At 41.6% G+C, this 15,654-nt stretch overlaps 1 protein-coding gene across 1 annotated transcript in view; it reads right to left on the bottom strand.

The window, feature by feature from the left end:
* The window catches only part of LOC122647299, a 32,269-nt gene extending 20,729 nt beyond the window's left edge, over positions 1–11,540 (bottom strand). The window contains exons 1-5 of the mRNA XM_043840719.1: positions 10,917–11,540; positions 9,691–10,822; positions 8,823–9,310; positions 8,409–8,735; positions 7,849–8,216 (exon numbers count right to left, since the gene is read on the bottom strand). Of these exons, the coding sequence (XP_043696654.1) occupies positions 7,849–8,216; positions 8,409–8,735; positions 8,823–9,310; positions 9,691–10,822; positions 10,917–11,540 (2,939 nt within the window). The remainder of the gene's footprint in view (positions 1–7,848; positions 8,217–8,408; positions 8,736–8,822; positions 9,311–9,690; positions 10,823–10,916) is intronic.
* Positions 11,541–15,654: the final 4,114 nt, after the last annotated feature.

Raw genomic sequence — 15,654 nt, 5'->3', positions numbered from 1 at the left:
TTATTTTGACATATGTTCATTTTTTATTTAAAGCAGACTAGGTGAGATGTTTGGGGATGTTTGGGGTTATTTGGGGGCATTTCTGTACTATTTAGGGTTTGATATTCTCTAAAAAGTGTCATTATCTCTTATTAGACATGTGGATGAGATGTTCAGGGTCGTGACCTTAGAATTGATACCTATTTCAACATATGTTCATTTTCGGTTTAAACCAGACCGAGTGGGTCGTTTGGGGTTATTTGGGGGCATTTCGGTACTTTTTTGGGCTTTGGATTTTCTAAAAAGTGTCCTTATCTCTTAGTAGCATGTGGATACGATGTTGAGGGTCATGACCTTCGATTCGATACCTATTTTGATATATTTTCATTTTTGGTTTAAACCAGATCGAGTGGGTCGTTTAGGGTTATTTGGGGGCATTTCTAAATTTTTTTGGGCTTCGGATTGTCTAAGAAGTGTCGTACCTGTCTTTTATTAGACATGTGGATGCGATGTTGGGGGTCGTGACCTGCGAATCGATATCGACATATGTTAATTTTTGGTTTAAAGCAGACCGGGTGGGTCGTTTGGGGTTATTTGGGGGCATTTTTGTACTTTTTTTGGTTTTTGATTCTCTAAAAGGTTTCCTTATCTATTATCAGACGTTTGGATGCGATGTTGGGGATCGTGACCTTCGAATCGATACCTATTTTGGCACATGTTCATTTTCAGTTTAAACAAGACCGGGTGGGTCGTTTGGGGTTATTTAGGGGCATTTCTGAATTTTTTTGGGTTTGGTATTTTCTAAAAAGTGTCCTTATCTTTTATTAGACATGTGGATGCGATGTTGAGGGTCGTGACCTACGAATCGATACCTATTTCGGCATATGTTCTTTTTTCGATTTAAACCAGACCGAGTGGGTCATTTAGGGTTATTTGGGGCCATTTCTGTGCTTTTATGGGTTTGGTATTTTCTAAACAATGTCCTTATCTCTTATTAGACATGTGGATGCGATGTTGTGGGTCGTGACCTGTGGATCGATACGTATTTCAGCATATGTTCATTTTCGATTTAAACCAAAATGGGTGGGTCGTTTGGGGTTATTTGGGGGCATTTCTGTACTTTTTTGGGTTTGGTATTTTTTAAAAATTGTCCTTACCTCTTATTAGACATGTAGATGCGATGTTGAGGGTCGTGACCTTCGAATCGATACCTATTTCGACATAAGTTTATTTTCGGTTTAAACCATACCGAGTGGGTTGTTCGTGATTATTTGGGTGAATTTCTGTACTTTTTTGGGCTTGGGATTTTCTAAAAAGTGTCCTTATCTTTTATGAGACATGTTGATGCGATGTTGAGGGACGTGACTTTCGAATCGATACTTATTTTGACATTTGTTCATTTTCGGTTTAAAGCAGACAAGGTGGGACGTTTGGGGTTATTTTGGGGCATTTCTGTACTATTTAGGGTTTGGTATTTTCTAAAAATTGTCCTTATCTCTTATTAGACATGTGGATGCGATGCTGAGGGTCGTGACCTTCGAATCGATACCTATTTTGACATATGTTCATTTTTTTGTTTAAACCAGACTGGGTGGGTCGTTTGGGGTTATTTGGTGGCATTTCTTTACTTATTTGGGCTTTGGATTTTTTAGGAAGGGTCCCTATCTCTGATTAGACGTGTGGATATGATGCTGGGGGTGGTGACTTCGGATCGATGCCAATTTCCACATATGTTAATTTTTTATTTAAAGCAGACCGGGTGGGTCGTTTGGGGTTATTTTGGGGCATTTTGTACTTTTTTGGATTTGAGATTCTCTAAAAAGTGTCCTTATCTATTTTTAGACGTATGGATGCGATGTTGAGGATCGTGACCTTTTTTTTTTTTTTTTGTTTTGATAAGTTGGATCGTGACCTTCGAATCGATACCTATTTCAGCATATGTTCATTTTGGGTTTAAACAAGACCGGGTGGGTCGTTTGGGGTTATTTTGGGGCATTTCTGAATTTTTTTGGGTTTAGTATTTTCTAAAAAGTGTCCTTATCTCTTATTAGATGTATGGATGCGATGTTGAGGGTCGTGACCTATGAATCGATAATTATTTCGGTATATGTTCATTTTTTATTTAAACCAGACCCAGTGGGTCATTTAGGGTTATTTGGGGCCATTTTTGTGCTTTAGGGGTTTGGTATTTTCTAAAAAGTGTCCTTATCTCTTATTAGACATGTGGATGCGATGTTGAGGGTTGTGACCTTTGAATCGATTCTTATTTCGGCATATGTTCATTTTTGGGTTAAACTAGATCGGGTGGGTCGTTTGGGGTTATTTGTGGGCATTTCTGTACTTTTTTGGGCTTGGGATTCTATAAAAAGTGTCATTATCTCTTATTAGTCGTGTGGATGCGAGGTTGAGGGTCATGACCTTCGAATCGATACCTATTTTGACATATGTTCATTTTCAGTTTAAACCAGAACGGGTGGGTCGTTTGGGGTTATTTGGGGGCATTTCTGAATTTTTTTGGGTTTGGTATTTTCTAAAAAGTGTTCTTATCTCGTATTCGACGTGTGGATGCGATGTTGAGGGTCATGACCTACAAATCGATACCAATTTCGGTATATGTTCATTTTCGGTTTAAACCAGACCGAGTGGGTCATTTAGGGTTATTTGGGGCCATTTCTGTACTTTTTAGGGTTTGGTCTTTTCTAAAAAAGTGCCCGTATCTTTTATTAGACGTGTGGATGCGTTGTTGAAGGTCGTGACTTTCGAATCTATAACTATTTTACCATATGTTTATTTTTGGTTTAAACCACACCAGGTGGGACGTTTCGGGTTGTTTGGGGGCATATCTGTACATTTTAGGGTTTGGTATTTTTTAAAAAGTGTCCTTATTGCTTATTAATCATGTGGATGTGATGTTGAGGGTTGTGACTTTCGAATCGATACCTATTTCGACAAATGCTCATTTTTTATTTAAACCAAATCGGGTGGGTCATTTGGGGTTATTTGGGGGCATTTCTGTACTTATTTGGGCTTCGGATTTTTTAAGAATGGTCCCTATCAATGATTAGACATGTGGATATGATGCTGGGGGTGGTGACTTCGAATCAATACCAATTTTGACATATGTTAATTTTTTGTTTAAAGCAGACCGGGTGGGTAGTTTGGGGTTATTTTGGGGCATTTCTGTACTGTTTTTTGGTTTGGGATTCTCTAAAAAGTGTCCTTATCTATTATTAGACGTATGGATGCGATGTTGAGGATCGTGACCTACGAATCGATACCTATTTTGGCATATGTCCTTATCTATTATTAGACGTATGGATGCGATGTTGAGGATCGTGACCTACGAATCGATACCTATTTTGGCATATGTTTATTTTCGATTTAATCCAGACCCAGTGGGTCATTTAGGGTTATTTGGGGCCATTTCTGTGCTTTTATGGGTTTGGTATTTTCTAAAAAATGTCATTATCTCTTATTAGACATGTGGATGCGATTTTGAGGGTTTTGACCTTCGAATCGATTCCTATTTCAGCATATGTTCATTTTCGTTTTTAAATTAGATCGGGTGGGTCGTTTGGGGTTATTTGTGGGCATTTTTGTACTTTTTTGGGCTTGGGATTCTCTAAAAAATGTCATTATCTCTTATTAGTCGTGTGGATGCGATGTTAAGGGTCATGACCTTCGAATAGATACTTATTTCGCCATCTGTTCATTTTCGATTTAAACCAGACCGGGTGGGTCGTTTGGGGTTATTTGGGGGCATTTTTTAATTTTTTTGGGTTTGGTATTTTCTAAAAAGTGTCCTTATCTCTTATTCGATGTGTGGATGCGATGTTGAGGGTCGTGACCTATGAATCGATACCTATTTCGGCATATGTTCATTTTCGGTTTAAATAAGACCAGGTGGGACGTTTGGGGTTATTTGGGGGCATTTCTATACTTTTTTGGGTATGGTATTTTCTAAAAAAGTGCTCTTATCTTTTATTAGACGTGTGGATGCGTTGTTGAAGGTTGTGACCTTCGAATCGATACCTATTTCGACATAATTCTTTTTCTATTTAAACCAGACCAAGTGGGTCGTTGGCGGTTATTTGGGGGAATTTCTGTACTTTTTTGGGCTTGGAAATTTCTAAAAAGTGTCCTTATCTCCTATTAGACGTGTTGATGCGCTGTTGAGGGTCGTGACTTTCGAATCGATAACTATTTCGACATATGTTCATGTTCGTTTTAAGTCAGACCAGGTGGGACGTTTGGGGTTATTTGGGGGCATTTCTATACATTTTAGGGTTTGGTAATTTCTAAAGAGTGTCCCTATCTCTTATTAGACATGTGGATTCGATGTTGAGGGTTGTGACCTTCGAATTGATAACTATTTCGACATATGTTTATTTTTAGTTTAAACCAGACCGAGTGGGTCGTTTGGGGTTATTTGGGATCACTTCTGTACTTTTTTGGGCTTGGGATTTTCTAAAAGTGTCCTTATCTCATATAAGATGTGAGGATGCGAGGTTGAGGGTCGTGACTTTCGAATCGATACCTATTTCGACATATGTTCATTTTCGGTTTAAACCAGACCGGGTGGGTCATTTGGGGTTATTTGGGGGCATTTCTTTACTTATTTGGGCTTTGGATTTTCTAAGAAGTGTCCTTATCTCTAATTAGACGTGTGGATACGATGCTGGGGGTCGTGACTTCGAATTCATACCTATTTTGACATATGTTAATTTTCGGTTTAAAGCAAACCGGGTGGGTCGTTTGTGGTTATTTTGGGGCATTTTTGTACTTTTTTGGGTTTCAGATTCTCTAAAAAGAGTCCCTATCTATTGTTAGACGTGTGGACGCGATGTTGAGGATCGTGACATTGGAATCAGTACCTATTTCGGCACATGTTCATTTTGGGTTTAAACAAGACCGAGTGGGTCGTTTGGGGTTATTTAGGGGCATTTCTGAATTTTTTTGGGTTTTGTATTTTCTAAAAAGTATCCTTATCTCTTATTAGACTTGTGGATGCGATGTTGAGGGTCGTGACCTACAAATCGTTACCTATTTCGGCATATGTTCATTTTCGATTTAAACCAGACCGAGAGGGTCATTTAGGGTAATTTGGAGCCATTTCTATACTTTTTAGGGTATGGTATTTTCTTAAAAAGTGCCCTTATCTTTTATTAGACGTGTGGATGCGTTGTTGAGGGTCGTGACCTTCAAATTGATACCTTTTTTTTTTTTCGATAAGTAAGATGTATGTGTATAAAAGAAAAAGAAAGAAAACAAAAGAAGGCAGCCTACTTCCAACCCTTAGACAACTCTAAGAGGGAGGAAGGGCCCCACACCCCCCGAGGACATGCCCCTCCGTAATACATGAGAAAGACACCCGACCCAATCAAGGAGGTCTAAACTGGACCTTACCGGAGACATCATCATAAATCAACCGGTTAAGATCCTCAACAAAACCCGAAGGATATAAAATAGTCTCCCCATCACTAAGATCAATAGAAGCAATAAAATCCCCGGCTGATTCAACTCCCTCCAAACATGCCTTATCTCATAACGAGCCAACTGGTTTAGGCTAGACAAAATCTGGAACTTCAAGGTATATACACTCCAAGGGCAGCTGGAAACACCTGTAAGAATCTCGATAGCCACCTTCGAATCAGATCTTATGGACATATGGCGAAGCTCTCTCTGTAAGCACAGAGTAACCCCCCTGTAAATGGCTAGTAACTCCATATGAAGAACCGAGGCCTCCACACCTTTGCCGACATAAGCCAAAACCGGGTCCCCCAAGGTATTGCGAATAAGGCCCCCGTAAGCAGCTCTATCTCCCCTCAAGGAACCATCGCAATGCAAAGTAAACAAATCTGCTGGAGGTATGGGCCAGACACAAGCTTTGGGAATAACAGCAGCCCATCTCACCTGTAAACCCCACATATCGACCAAGAATTGATTCCTAGGTGAATAGGCAACCGAAATAGGGCTTTGAGAGCCCTTAGTCACAACATCAAACTTAATAGCTTGGATAATAGCATCATAAGACCTTGCTTGATTACTGAAGAGACGCTGATTTCTCTCCCACCAAACATGATAGATTGACGCACAAAAAGCCATCTTAGGGATAACATCCAAATTATCATTAACACACACTACCTGAACAAGCCAGTTAACCACATCGAGGAGGCTAGCCGGGCCTTTACCGCCAAGGAAAAGCATAGAACTAACTCTATCCCAAATGTTTCTAGAAAAAGGACACTCAAAGAATAAATGGCTATGGCATTCTGAATTTCCCCAACAAAGAATACAATTCTGCCCAATATTTATATTCCTTCTTTGAAGCTGGTCTTTTGTGGGGAGCCCTGACATCAGGCATCTCCAAGCAGTACAGGAATGCCTAGGCAAAAAACCAGGAAACCAAACAAGCTTGTGCCAAGCTACCATTATAGATCTACTCCTCACTTTCTCCCAAGCCGACTTTGTAGAAAAAGTGCCATTAGCCGTACCTTTCCAAACAACAAGATCTGCCCTTCCATTAACAATGGGAATACTAGGGAGGTCTCTAAAAACAGTAATCAGATCAAAAGAGCCCTGAGGGGGGGAAAGCCATTGGCCATTCCTAATAAGATCAGAAACCAAGGCAAGCCTGGTGGAACCAACATCATATCGAATCCGATCACCAAACCTTTTAATCAAAACCCCTTTGGGGTGCCAATAATCCAACCATAGTCTAGTAGAGTGGCCATTCCCAATAATATGATAGATATGGGGTTCAGCCAAGTCCCTATACTTAAGAATCTTTCTCCACACCCAAGAGCAATTTTGGGAAGTCTTAACAGTCCAAATAGAATCATTTCTAAGGTATCGGGTGTACACCCATCTAACCCAAAGGCTGTCCTTCCTCGAAGCAATCCACCAAATTTGCTTAAGGATACCCGCATAATTCATATCAGAAATCCTCCTAATTCCAAGGCCCCCTTCAGCCTTAGGCTTACAAATTCTATCCCAAGAAATGTAATGTACCTTATGATGAAGAGATGGGCCAGCCCATAGAAAATTCGAGAACATAGACTCCAACTTTGTCTTGAGAGCACCAGGTAAACCAAAGAGTCCTGACCAATAGATATAACACCCCTGAAGGACTGAGATCAACAGCTGAAGCCTCCCTGCAAAAGATAAGAGCCGAGCCTTCCATCCATCAAGTCTGCTCCTAACACGATCCAGAATAGAGGTGCAATCAGCAAAAGTTAATTTTCGAGAGACAAGCGGAACACCTAAATACCGAATAGGTAATTTGGTATCCACAAAATTCGTTAATTCCAAAAGTTGCGATCGGCCGTGTGGGTTAGGCCCCTAAAATAATAGAGGACTTAGTCCTGTTGAGTTTCAACCGAGTAGGTATGAAAATCACCCAGGACCCCCAGGCAGGCCGAAATAGAGTCTGTGGTGGCTTTCACGAATATCATCAAATCATCAGCAAAAATAAGGTGAGAGAGATGGGACCTCTTGCACCTGGGGAGAAGAGTGATCCTATTTTCAACCTCCAATTTCCTCATCATAGCCGAGAAGCCTTCCATAGCAATAGTGAATAGGTAAGGAGATATTGGATCCCCCTGCCGAATACCCCTTCCTCCTTTAAAATATCCTGCCGGACTCCCATTCAGTAAAATGGAGAAAGAAGGGGAGTCCACACAAACCTTCACCCAACCAATGAACTGCTGAGGGAAACCCATTCTCTCCATAATCTCAAACAAAAACCTCCTACTGAGAGAATCATAAGCTTTATGGAGATCGATCTTCAAAACAGCTGTGGGGCTAGTGCCTTTCTGCTCAATCCCTCGAACCACATCATGGCAAACCAAAATATTCTCTACTATAGACCTGCCCTTGATGAAAGTAGATTGACAGTCACTGACCACCTGCCCAATCACTCCTTGCAGCCTATTGGATAACACTTTGGTAATGATTTTGTAAAAGAGATTGCAAAGGGCTATAGGCCTATATCCCGCAAATGAGGTTACATCTCCTGTCTTAGGGATAAGGCAGATAAAAGTAGCATTAACCGAACTAGGAAGGTAAGACTTCATGAAAAACCACTTTACAGCCAGAGTCAAATCTTCTCCCACAATCTCCCATGAATGCTTGTAAAAGGCTGCTCCAAAACCATCTGGTCCTGGAGCCTTAGAATTCTTAAAAGCAAACACAACCTCCATAATCTCCTTATTAGAGATTCTCCTAGTAAGGCTTTCCTGATGAGCTTGAGACAAACCATGTTGCAAAGGAATAGAGCTAGGAAAGAAACCACTGTCAACCGAATCAGTCCCAAATAATTTCTTATAATAAGAAATAGCTTCTTCCTTAATCTGGTTAGGATTCTTCACAATATCTCCATTCTCCCCTTGAATTTCCATGATGTGCTTCCTATGCTGCCTACAAATCACAGATTTGTAGAAAAAGCTATTATTACCATCCCCCAACTGAATGTGTTTCACCCTTGACTTTTCTTTCAAAAATTTCTCTTCAGTAGCCAAAGCCTCCCAAAGTTTCTTTTTAGCCTGTTTCTCCATCAGCACCAAATTCGGTTCATCAGGGTGCTCACTAAGCTGCCTCTGGATCTGAAACAAATCAGCCTCAGCCTCCTTTACTGCAAGAAAAACATCCCCCACACACTCCTTATTCCAGCTCCTCAACCCTTTTTTGACATTCCTCAATCTGGCCGCAAACTTAAGAATGGGATTAAGAGCCAAATTCACAGGCTGCTCCCACCCCTGCCGAACCACCTCATCATAGCCATCTCTACCAATCCAAGCCTCAAAAAATCTGAAAGGTTTTGGGCCAAAATCTGCTTTATCCACCACAGCCACCACCATTGGAGAATGATCAGAAAGCCCAGGAGGGTAAAAGATTGCATCAGAGGATCTAAACACATCCATCCAAGCTAAATTGACCAGAACCCTATCAAGCTTGCAACAAATTCTTGCATCTCCCACTTGTCTATTATTCCAGGTCAAAGCCTCCCCTTTCCATTTCAAGTCTAGAAGCCCAGCACCATCTATAAACGAATTAAAATCATCCATAGCTTCAATCCGAACAGGGTCCCCTCCAATTTTTTCATTGTTACTTCGAATCACATTAAAATCCCCTAGTACAGCCCAAGGGTTAATAATGGCACTAGCAATAGCCCCAACATCCTCCCACAATTCCTTCCTAGCCACCACAGAATTAAGAGCATAAACAACAGTACAAAAGAAAAACACCGAGGTACCCACAATTGACACCTTAGCATGTATGAACTGTTTGGATTTTTGCACCAAAACCACATCATAAAAATTCGGGTCCCAACCTAGCCAGATCCGAATAGAGTTATCAAGATCTCCATTATGCAAATACTTCCAACCCGTCAAAAAACTACCAAAAATAGAAGCACAATTATCCAACTTAACCTTGGTTTCGAAAAGCCCTACCAGTTTAACCTCATGGTCTTTACACACCTTCTTTATCTCCATTCTTTTAGTAGAGGCATTCATGCCTCTAACATTCCAAGCTAAGCACTTCATTTAGTAGGAAGGGTAGAACTATCATCTCCCCCTTTACTAGGTCCCACACCTTTGGCAACATTTGTCTCTTTCGGGTTTATAAGAACCCGTTGGGCTTGGAACTTGGACCCCCTCCCCGTGGGTCGACCCAGCAAAGAATAAGAATTTAAATTCGGTTGGGACATACCTTTCCCCAGTTGCCCTTGAGCTGCACGAATCTCAGCAGATTGCTTTCTAAGTTTATCAAAATTAGTGAGAGATTTCATAGGGGCTGACTCCTTCTCATTTGATAGAATAGAATCCTCCAATAAGTTATCTCCTTCCATATGGGCCGCACCATTCCTTTGAATTTGAATTGGAGTTTGTCTCATTGAATGATTAGGCGCCACCTCAGCAGAATCTGTTGCTTCTCTAATATCTTCCACGGATTTTGCCTTAGCCAGCTCCACACTAACATGTTTACCATTATAGATTGGATTCTCCCCACAAAACTCTCCAATGACTCCATCTTTCTCCTTAGGAATAATTGCTAATGGATTGGGTTGAATATCCTCCTCAAAATCTGCTCCCTCAAGTAATTCATTCCCTAATAAAATAGCACATGATTCCGAATCCAGCATTAAATCTTCAGGATCATAATGCACCTCCCCCGTAAGATCTTCCAAAATGGCAAAAGGATTAGATTGAGACAGCTCCCTGATCTTCGGATGATTCCCTGCAGATTTGAAACTCCCATTCCCTTTATTCTTGATAGAAATTAAGGAAACCGAATCCAATCCCTTTGTATTTGCACCAGCTCCACTATCCGGCTGTTCATCTCCTACTTCATCATTATGAACCTGCTGCCCGTCTCCATTGCCGCCACCCATGGCACCTCCATTATTTCCGGCAACACCTTTCACTCGCCATTCCTTCTTTGACCGTGACTTATTCATATTTGAGTCTTGTTTGCCAAACAAACAATTATCTAAGAGATGGCCAAAAACTCTACAATGCTTACAAAGAGGGGGCTTCCAATCATAAACAACTTTTTGATAAAAAACAAGACCGTCATCTCCATAGACTGGAACAGAAGAGGGAAGATCCCTATCTGCAGAAACTTCCACACATAATCGGGCATAAGATAGCCTCTCCATAGACCGGGTCATTTTATCAGTGACAATAGGCTTCCCAATCACACTCCCAATCGAACTCAACGCATCAGCAGACCAGTAATGAAACGGAAGATTTGGAAGGGACACCCAAACCGGTACTGAGCATAAATCAACTCTTTCCAAGCACACCTTAAGACTCCAAGGGCACAAAATCAATGGTCTCCTCTGCACATACCATGGCCCCCCCTTCAAGAACTTTAACTTTATCATCTTCAAGACTGAAACGAAAAATAAAAAAACCACTTTCTAATAAATTAACATCCACATGGCCTGAAATTCTCCATTGTTTTAACAGCATATCACGAGCAAAGGTGAAGCTAGGTCTGCCCCCGATAAAATGACCCATAAGGGTGTTCTTCCACTTCTCAAGACCTTTCTTAATCATCGAATCCGGGCATTTCGCAGCCAAAGCACCATCAATCTCTTCAGGTTCAATATAAGACAGTTTCAGCCCATCTCCATACATCGAAGGAGAAGAAGAGGAAAAGAGGGCTGACCATGGAACACCAACATTCTTCCTTGTCTTCTCATATGCACCAATTGAAGAACCTTCCTGCTGCTGTAAAAGAACTCCAGAACCAGCACCCTCCTCCAACGGATCATCCAAAACAAGAATATTTTCCCCCACAGCCGAAGGACCTCCAACATGCAGCAGCCTACCACCATTGCCTTCACCTTGCACCACCGAATCATCCAAGCCCAAAACATCAGCACCACCTACAGAACCACCAAGAACAGGCCACTCACCACCCCCCAAATCACCAAGGGCACCCGCTCCAACACCACCCTCACCCGAACCACTCACATTCCCCCCACCTTCCCTCCCTCTCGGACTGAGAAGAGGGGGAAGACCATTAGCCGGAGCTAATGGCTTGCCGGCCATCACGAAGAGAAACCGAATCGATACCTTGCTAATCGATACCTTCGAATTGATACCTATTTTGACGTAAGTTCAATTTTGATTTAAACCAGATCGAGTGGGTCGTTTGCGGTTATTTGGGAGAATTTTTGGACTTTTTTGGGCTTGGGATTTTCTAAAAGGTGTCCTTATCTCTTATTAGATGTGTTGAAGCGATGTTGAGGGTCGTGTCTTTCGAATCGACAACTATTTCGGCATATGTTCATTTTCGGTTTAAACCAGACCAGGTGGGACGTTTGGGGTTATTTGGGGGCACTTCTATACTTTTTTGGGCTTGAGGTTTTCTAAAAAGTGTCCTTATCTCGTATTAGACGTGAGGATGCGATGTTGAGGGTCGTGACCTTCGAATCGATACCTATTTCGACATAAGTTCATTTTTGATTTAAACCAGACCGGGTGGGTCGTTAGCCATTATTTGGGGACATTTTTGTACTTTTTTGGGCTTAGGAATTTCTAAAAAGTGTCCTTATCTCGTATTAGACGTGTTGATGCGATGTTGAGGGTCGTGACTTTCGAATCGATAACTATTTTGACATATGTTCATTTTTTATTTAAATCAAACCAGGTGGGACGTTTGGGGTTATTTGGGGGCATTTCTGTACATTTTAGGGTTTGGTATTTTCTAAAAAGTGTGCTTATCTCTTATTAGACATATGGATGCGATGTTGAGGGTTGTGACCTTCGAATTGATACCTATTTCGACATATGTTTATTTTCAGTTTAAACCAGATCGAGTGGGTCGTTTGGGGTTATTTGGGGTCACTTCTGTAATTTTTTGGGCTTGGGATTTTCTAAAAAGTGTCCTTATCTCTTATAAGACGTGAGGATGCGATGTTGAGGGTCCTGACTTTCGAATCGATACCTATTTCAACATATGTTCATTTTTGGTTTAAAGCAGACCGGGTGGGTCGTTTGGGGTTATTTGGGGGCATTTCTTTATTTATTTCGGCTTCGAAGAAGTGTCCTTATCTCTGATTAGAAGTGTGGATACGATGCTCAGGGTTGTGACTTCGAATCGATACCTATTTTGACATATGTTAATTTTCGGTTTAAAGCAAACCCGTTGGGTTGTTTGTGGTTATTTTGGGGCATTTCTGTACCTTTTTGGGTTTGGGATTCTCTAAAAAGTGTCATTATCTCTTTGTAGACTTGTGGATGCAGTGTTGAGGGTCGTGACCTACGAATCGATACCGATTTTGGCATATGTTCATTTTCGATTTAAACCAGACCGAGAAGGTCATTTAGGGTTATTTGGGGCCATTTCTGTAGTTTTCAGGGTTTGGTATTTTCTTAAAAAGTGCCCTTATCTTTTTATTAGAAGTGTGGATGTGTTGTTGAGGGTCGTGACCTTCGAATCGATACTTATTTCGACATAAGTTCATTTTTGATTTAAACCAGATCGGGTGGGTCGTGACCGAGTGGGTCATTTGCGGTCATTTGGGAGAATTTTTGGACTTTTTTGGGCTTGGGATTTTCTAAAAAGTGTCCGTATCTCTTATTAGATGTGTTGATGCGATGTTGAGGGTCGTGACTTTCGAATCGATAACTATTTCGACATATGTTCATTTTCGGTTTAAACCAGATCGGGTGGGTCGTTTGGGGTTATTTGAGGGCATTTCTTTACTTATTTGGGCTTCGGATTTTCTAAGAAGGGTCACTATCTTTGATTAGTCATTTGGATACAATGCTGGGGGCCGCGAGTTCGAATCGATACCTATTTCGATATATGTTAATTTTTTATTTAAAGCAGACCAGGTGGGTCATTTGGGGTTATTTTGGGGGCATTTCTGTACTTTTTTGGGTTTCGGATTCTCTGAAAAGTGCCCTTAAAAATTATTAGACGTGCGGATGCGATGTTAAGGATCGTGACCTTCGAATCGATACCTATTTCGGCATATGTTCATTTTGGGTTTAAACAAGACCGTGTGGGTCGTTTGGGGTTATTTAGGGGCATTTCTTAATTTTTTTCGGCTTGGTATTTTCTAAAAATTGTCCTTATCTCTTATTAGACGTGTGGATGCGATGTTGAGGGCGCCCTAAGAATCGATAACTATTTTGGCATATGTTCATTTTTTAGTTAAACCAGACCCAGTGGGTCATTTAGGGTTAGTTGGGGCCATTTCTGTGCTTTATGGGTTTAGTATTTTCTAAAAAGTGTCCTTATCTCTTATTAGACGTGGATGCAATGTTGAGGTATGTGACCTTTGAATCGATTCCTATTTTGGCATATGTTCATTTTCGGATTAAACTAGATCGGGTGGGTCGTGTGGGGTTATTTGTGGGCATTTCTGTACTTTTTTGGCCGTGGGATTCTCTAAAAAGTGTCATTATCTCTTATTAGACGTGTGGATGCGATATTGAGGGTCATGACCTTTGAATCGATACCTATTTCGACATCTGTTCAATTTCGATTTAAACCAGACCGGGTGGGTCGTTTGGGGTTATTTGGGGGCATTTCGGAATTTTTTTTGGTTTGGTATTTTTTAAAAAAGTGCCCTTATCTTTTATTAGACGTGTGGATGCGTTGTTGAGGGTCCTGACCTTCGAATCTATACCTATTTCGACATAATTCATTTTCGGTTTATACCATACCGAGTGTGTCGTTTGCCGCTATTTGGGGGAATTTCTGTACTTTTTTGGGCTTGGGATTTTTTAAGAAGTGTCCTTATCTCTTAGTAGACGTGTTGATGGGATGTTGAGGGTCGTGACTTTCGAATCGATAACTATTTCGACATATGTCCATTTTCGAGGAGAAAAATTCGGTTTGAGGAAAGAGAAGCTCTGGCGATTTTGAGAGTGAGGGTCTAGGTGGTTGCTCTTGGTGATGGCCGGCAGGCCATTAGCTCCAGCTAATGGTCTTCCCCCTCTTCTCAGTCCGAGAGGGAGGGATGTTAGGGGGAGTGTGAGTGGTTCGGGTGAGGGTGGTGATGGAGCGGCTGCCCTTGGTGGTTTGGAGGGTGGTGAGTGGCCTATTCTTGGTGGTTCTGTAGGTGGTGCTGATGTTTTGGGCTTGGATGTTTCGGTGGTGCAAGGTGAAGGCAATGGTGGTAGGCTGCTGCATGTTGGAGGCCCTTCGGCTGCGGGGAAAATACTCTTGTTTTGGATGATCCGTTGGAGGAGGGTGCTGGTTCTGGAGTTCTTTTACAACAGCAGGAAGGTTCTTCAAGTGGTCCATATGAGAAGACAAGGAAGAATGTTGGTGTTCCATGGTCAGCCCTCTTTTCCTCTTCTTCTCCTTCGATGAATGGAGATGGGCTGAAACTGTCTTATACTGAACCTGAAGAGATTGATGGTGCTTTGGTTGCGAAATGCCCGGATTCAATGATTAAGAAAGGTCTTGAGAAGTGGAAGAACACCCTTATGGGGCATTTTATCGGGGCAGACCTAGCTTCACCTTTGCTCGTGATATACTGTTAAAACAATGGAGAATTGCAGGCCATGTGGATGTTAATTTATTAGAAAGTGGTTTTTTTATTTTTCGTTTCAGTCTTGAAGATGATAAAGTTAAAGTTCTTGAAGGGGGCCATGGTATGTGCAGAGGAGACCATTGATTTTGCGTCCTTGAGTCCGAAGGTGTGCTTGGAAAGAGTTGATTTATGCTCGATCGGTTTGGGTGTCCCTTCCAAATCTTCCGTTTCATTACCAGTCCGCTGATGCGTTGAGTTCGATTGGGAGTGTGATTGGGAAGCCTATTGTCACCGATAAAATGACCCGGGCTATGGAGAGGCTATCTTATGCCCGATTATGTGTGGAAGTTTCTGCAGATAGGGATCTTCCCTCTCGTCCAGCTATGGAGATGACAGTCTTGTTTTTTATCAAAAAGTTGTTTATGATTGGAAGCCCCCTCTTTGTAAGCATTGTAGAGTGTTTGGCCATCTCTTAGATAATTGTTTGTTTGGCAAACAAGACTCAAAGATGAATAAGTCACGGTCTAAGAAGGAATGGCGAGTGAAAGGTGTGGCCGGAAATAATGGAGGTGCCATGGGTGGCGGCAATGGAGACAGGCAGCAGGTTCATAATGATGAAGTAGGAGATGAACAGCCGGATAGGGAGCTGGTGCAAATACAAAGGGATTGGA

This window comes from Telopea speciosissima, unplaced genomic scaffold (genome assembly GCF_018873765.1).
Source record: "Telopea speciosissima isolate NSW1024214 ecotype Mountain lineage unplaced genomic scaffold, Tspe_v1 Tspe_v1.0019, whole genome shotgun sequence".
Taxonomy (NCBI): domain Eukaryota; kingdom Viridiplantae; phylum Streptophyta; class Magnoliopsida; order Proteales; family Proteaceae; genus Telopea; species Telopea speciosissima.
The sequence above is the reverse complement of the archived record's forward strand: the minus strand, read 5'-3'. Positions and strand labels throughout refer to the sequence as shown.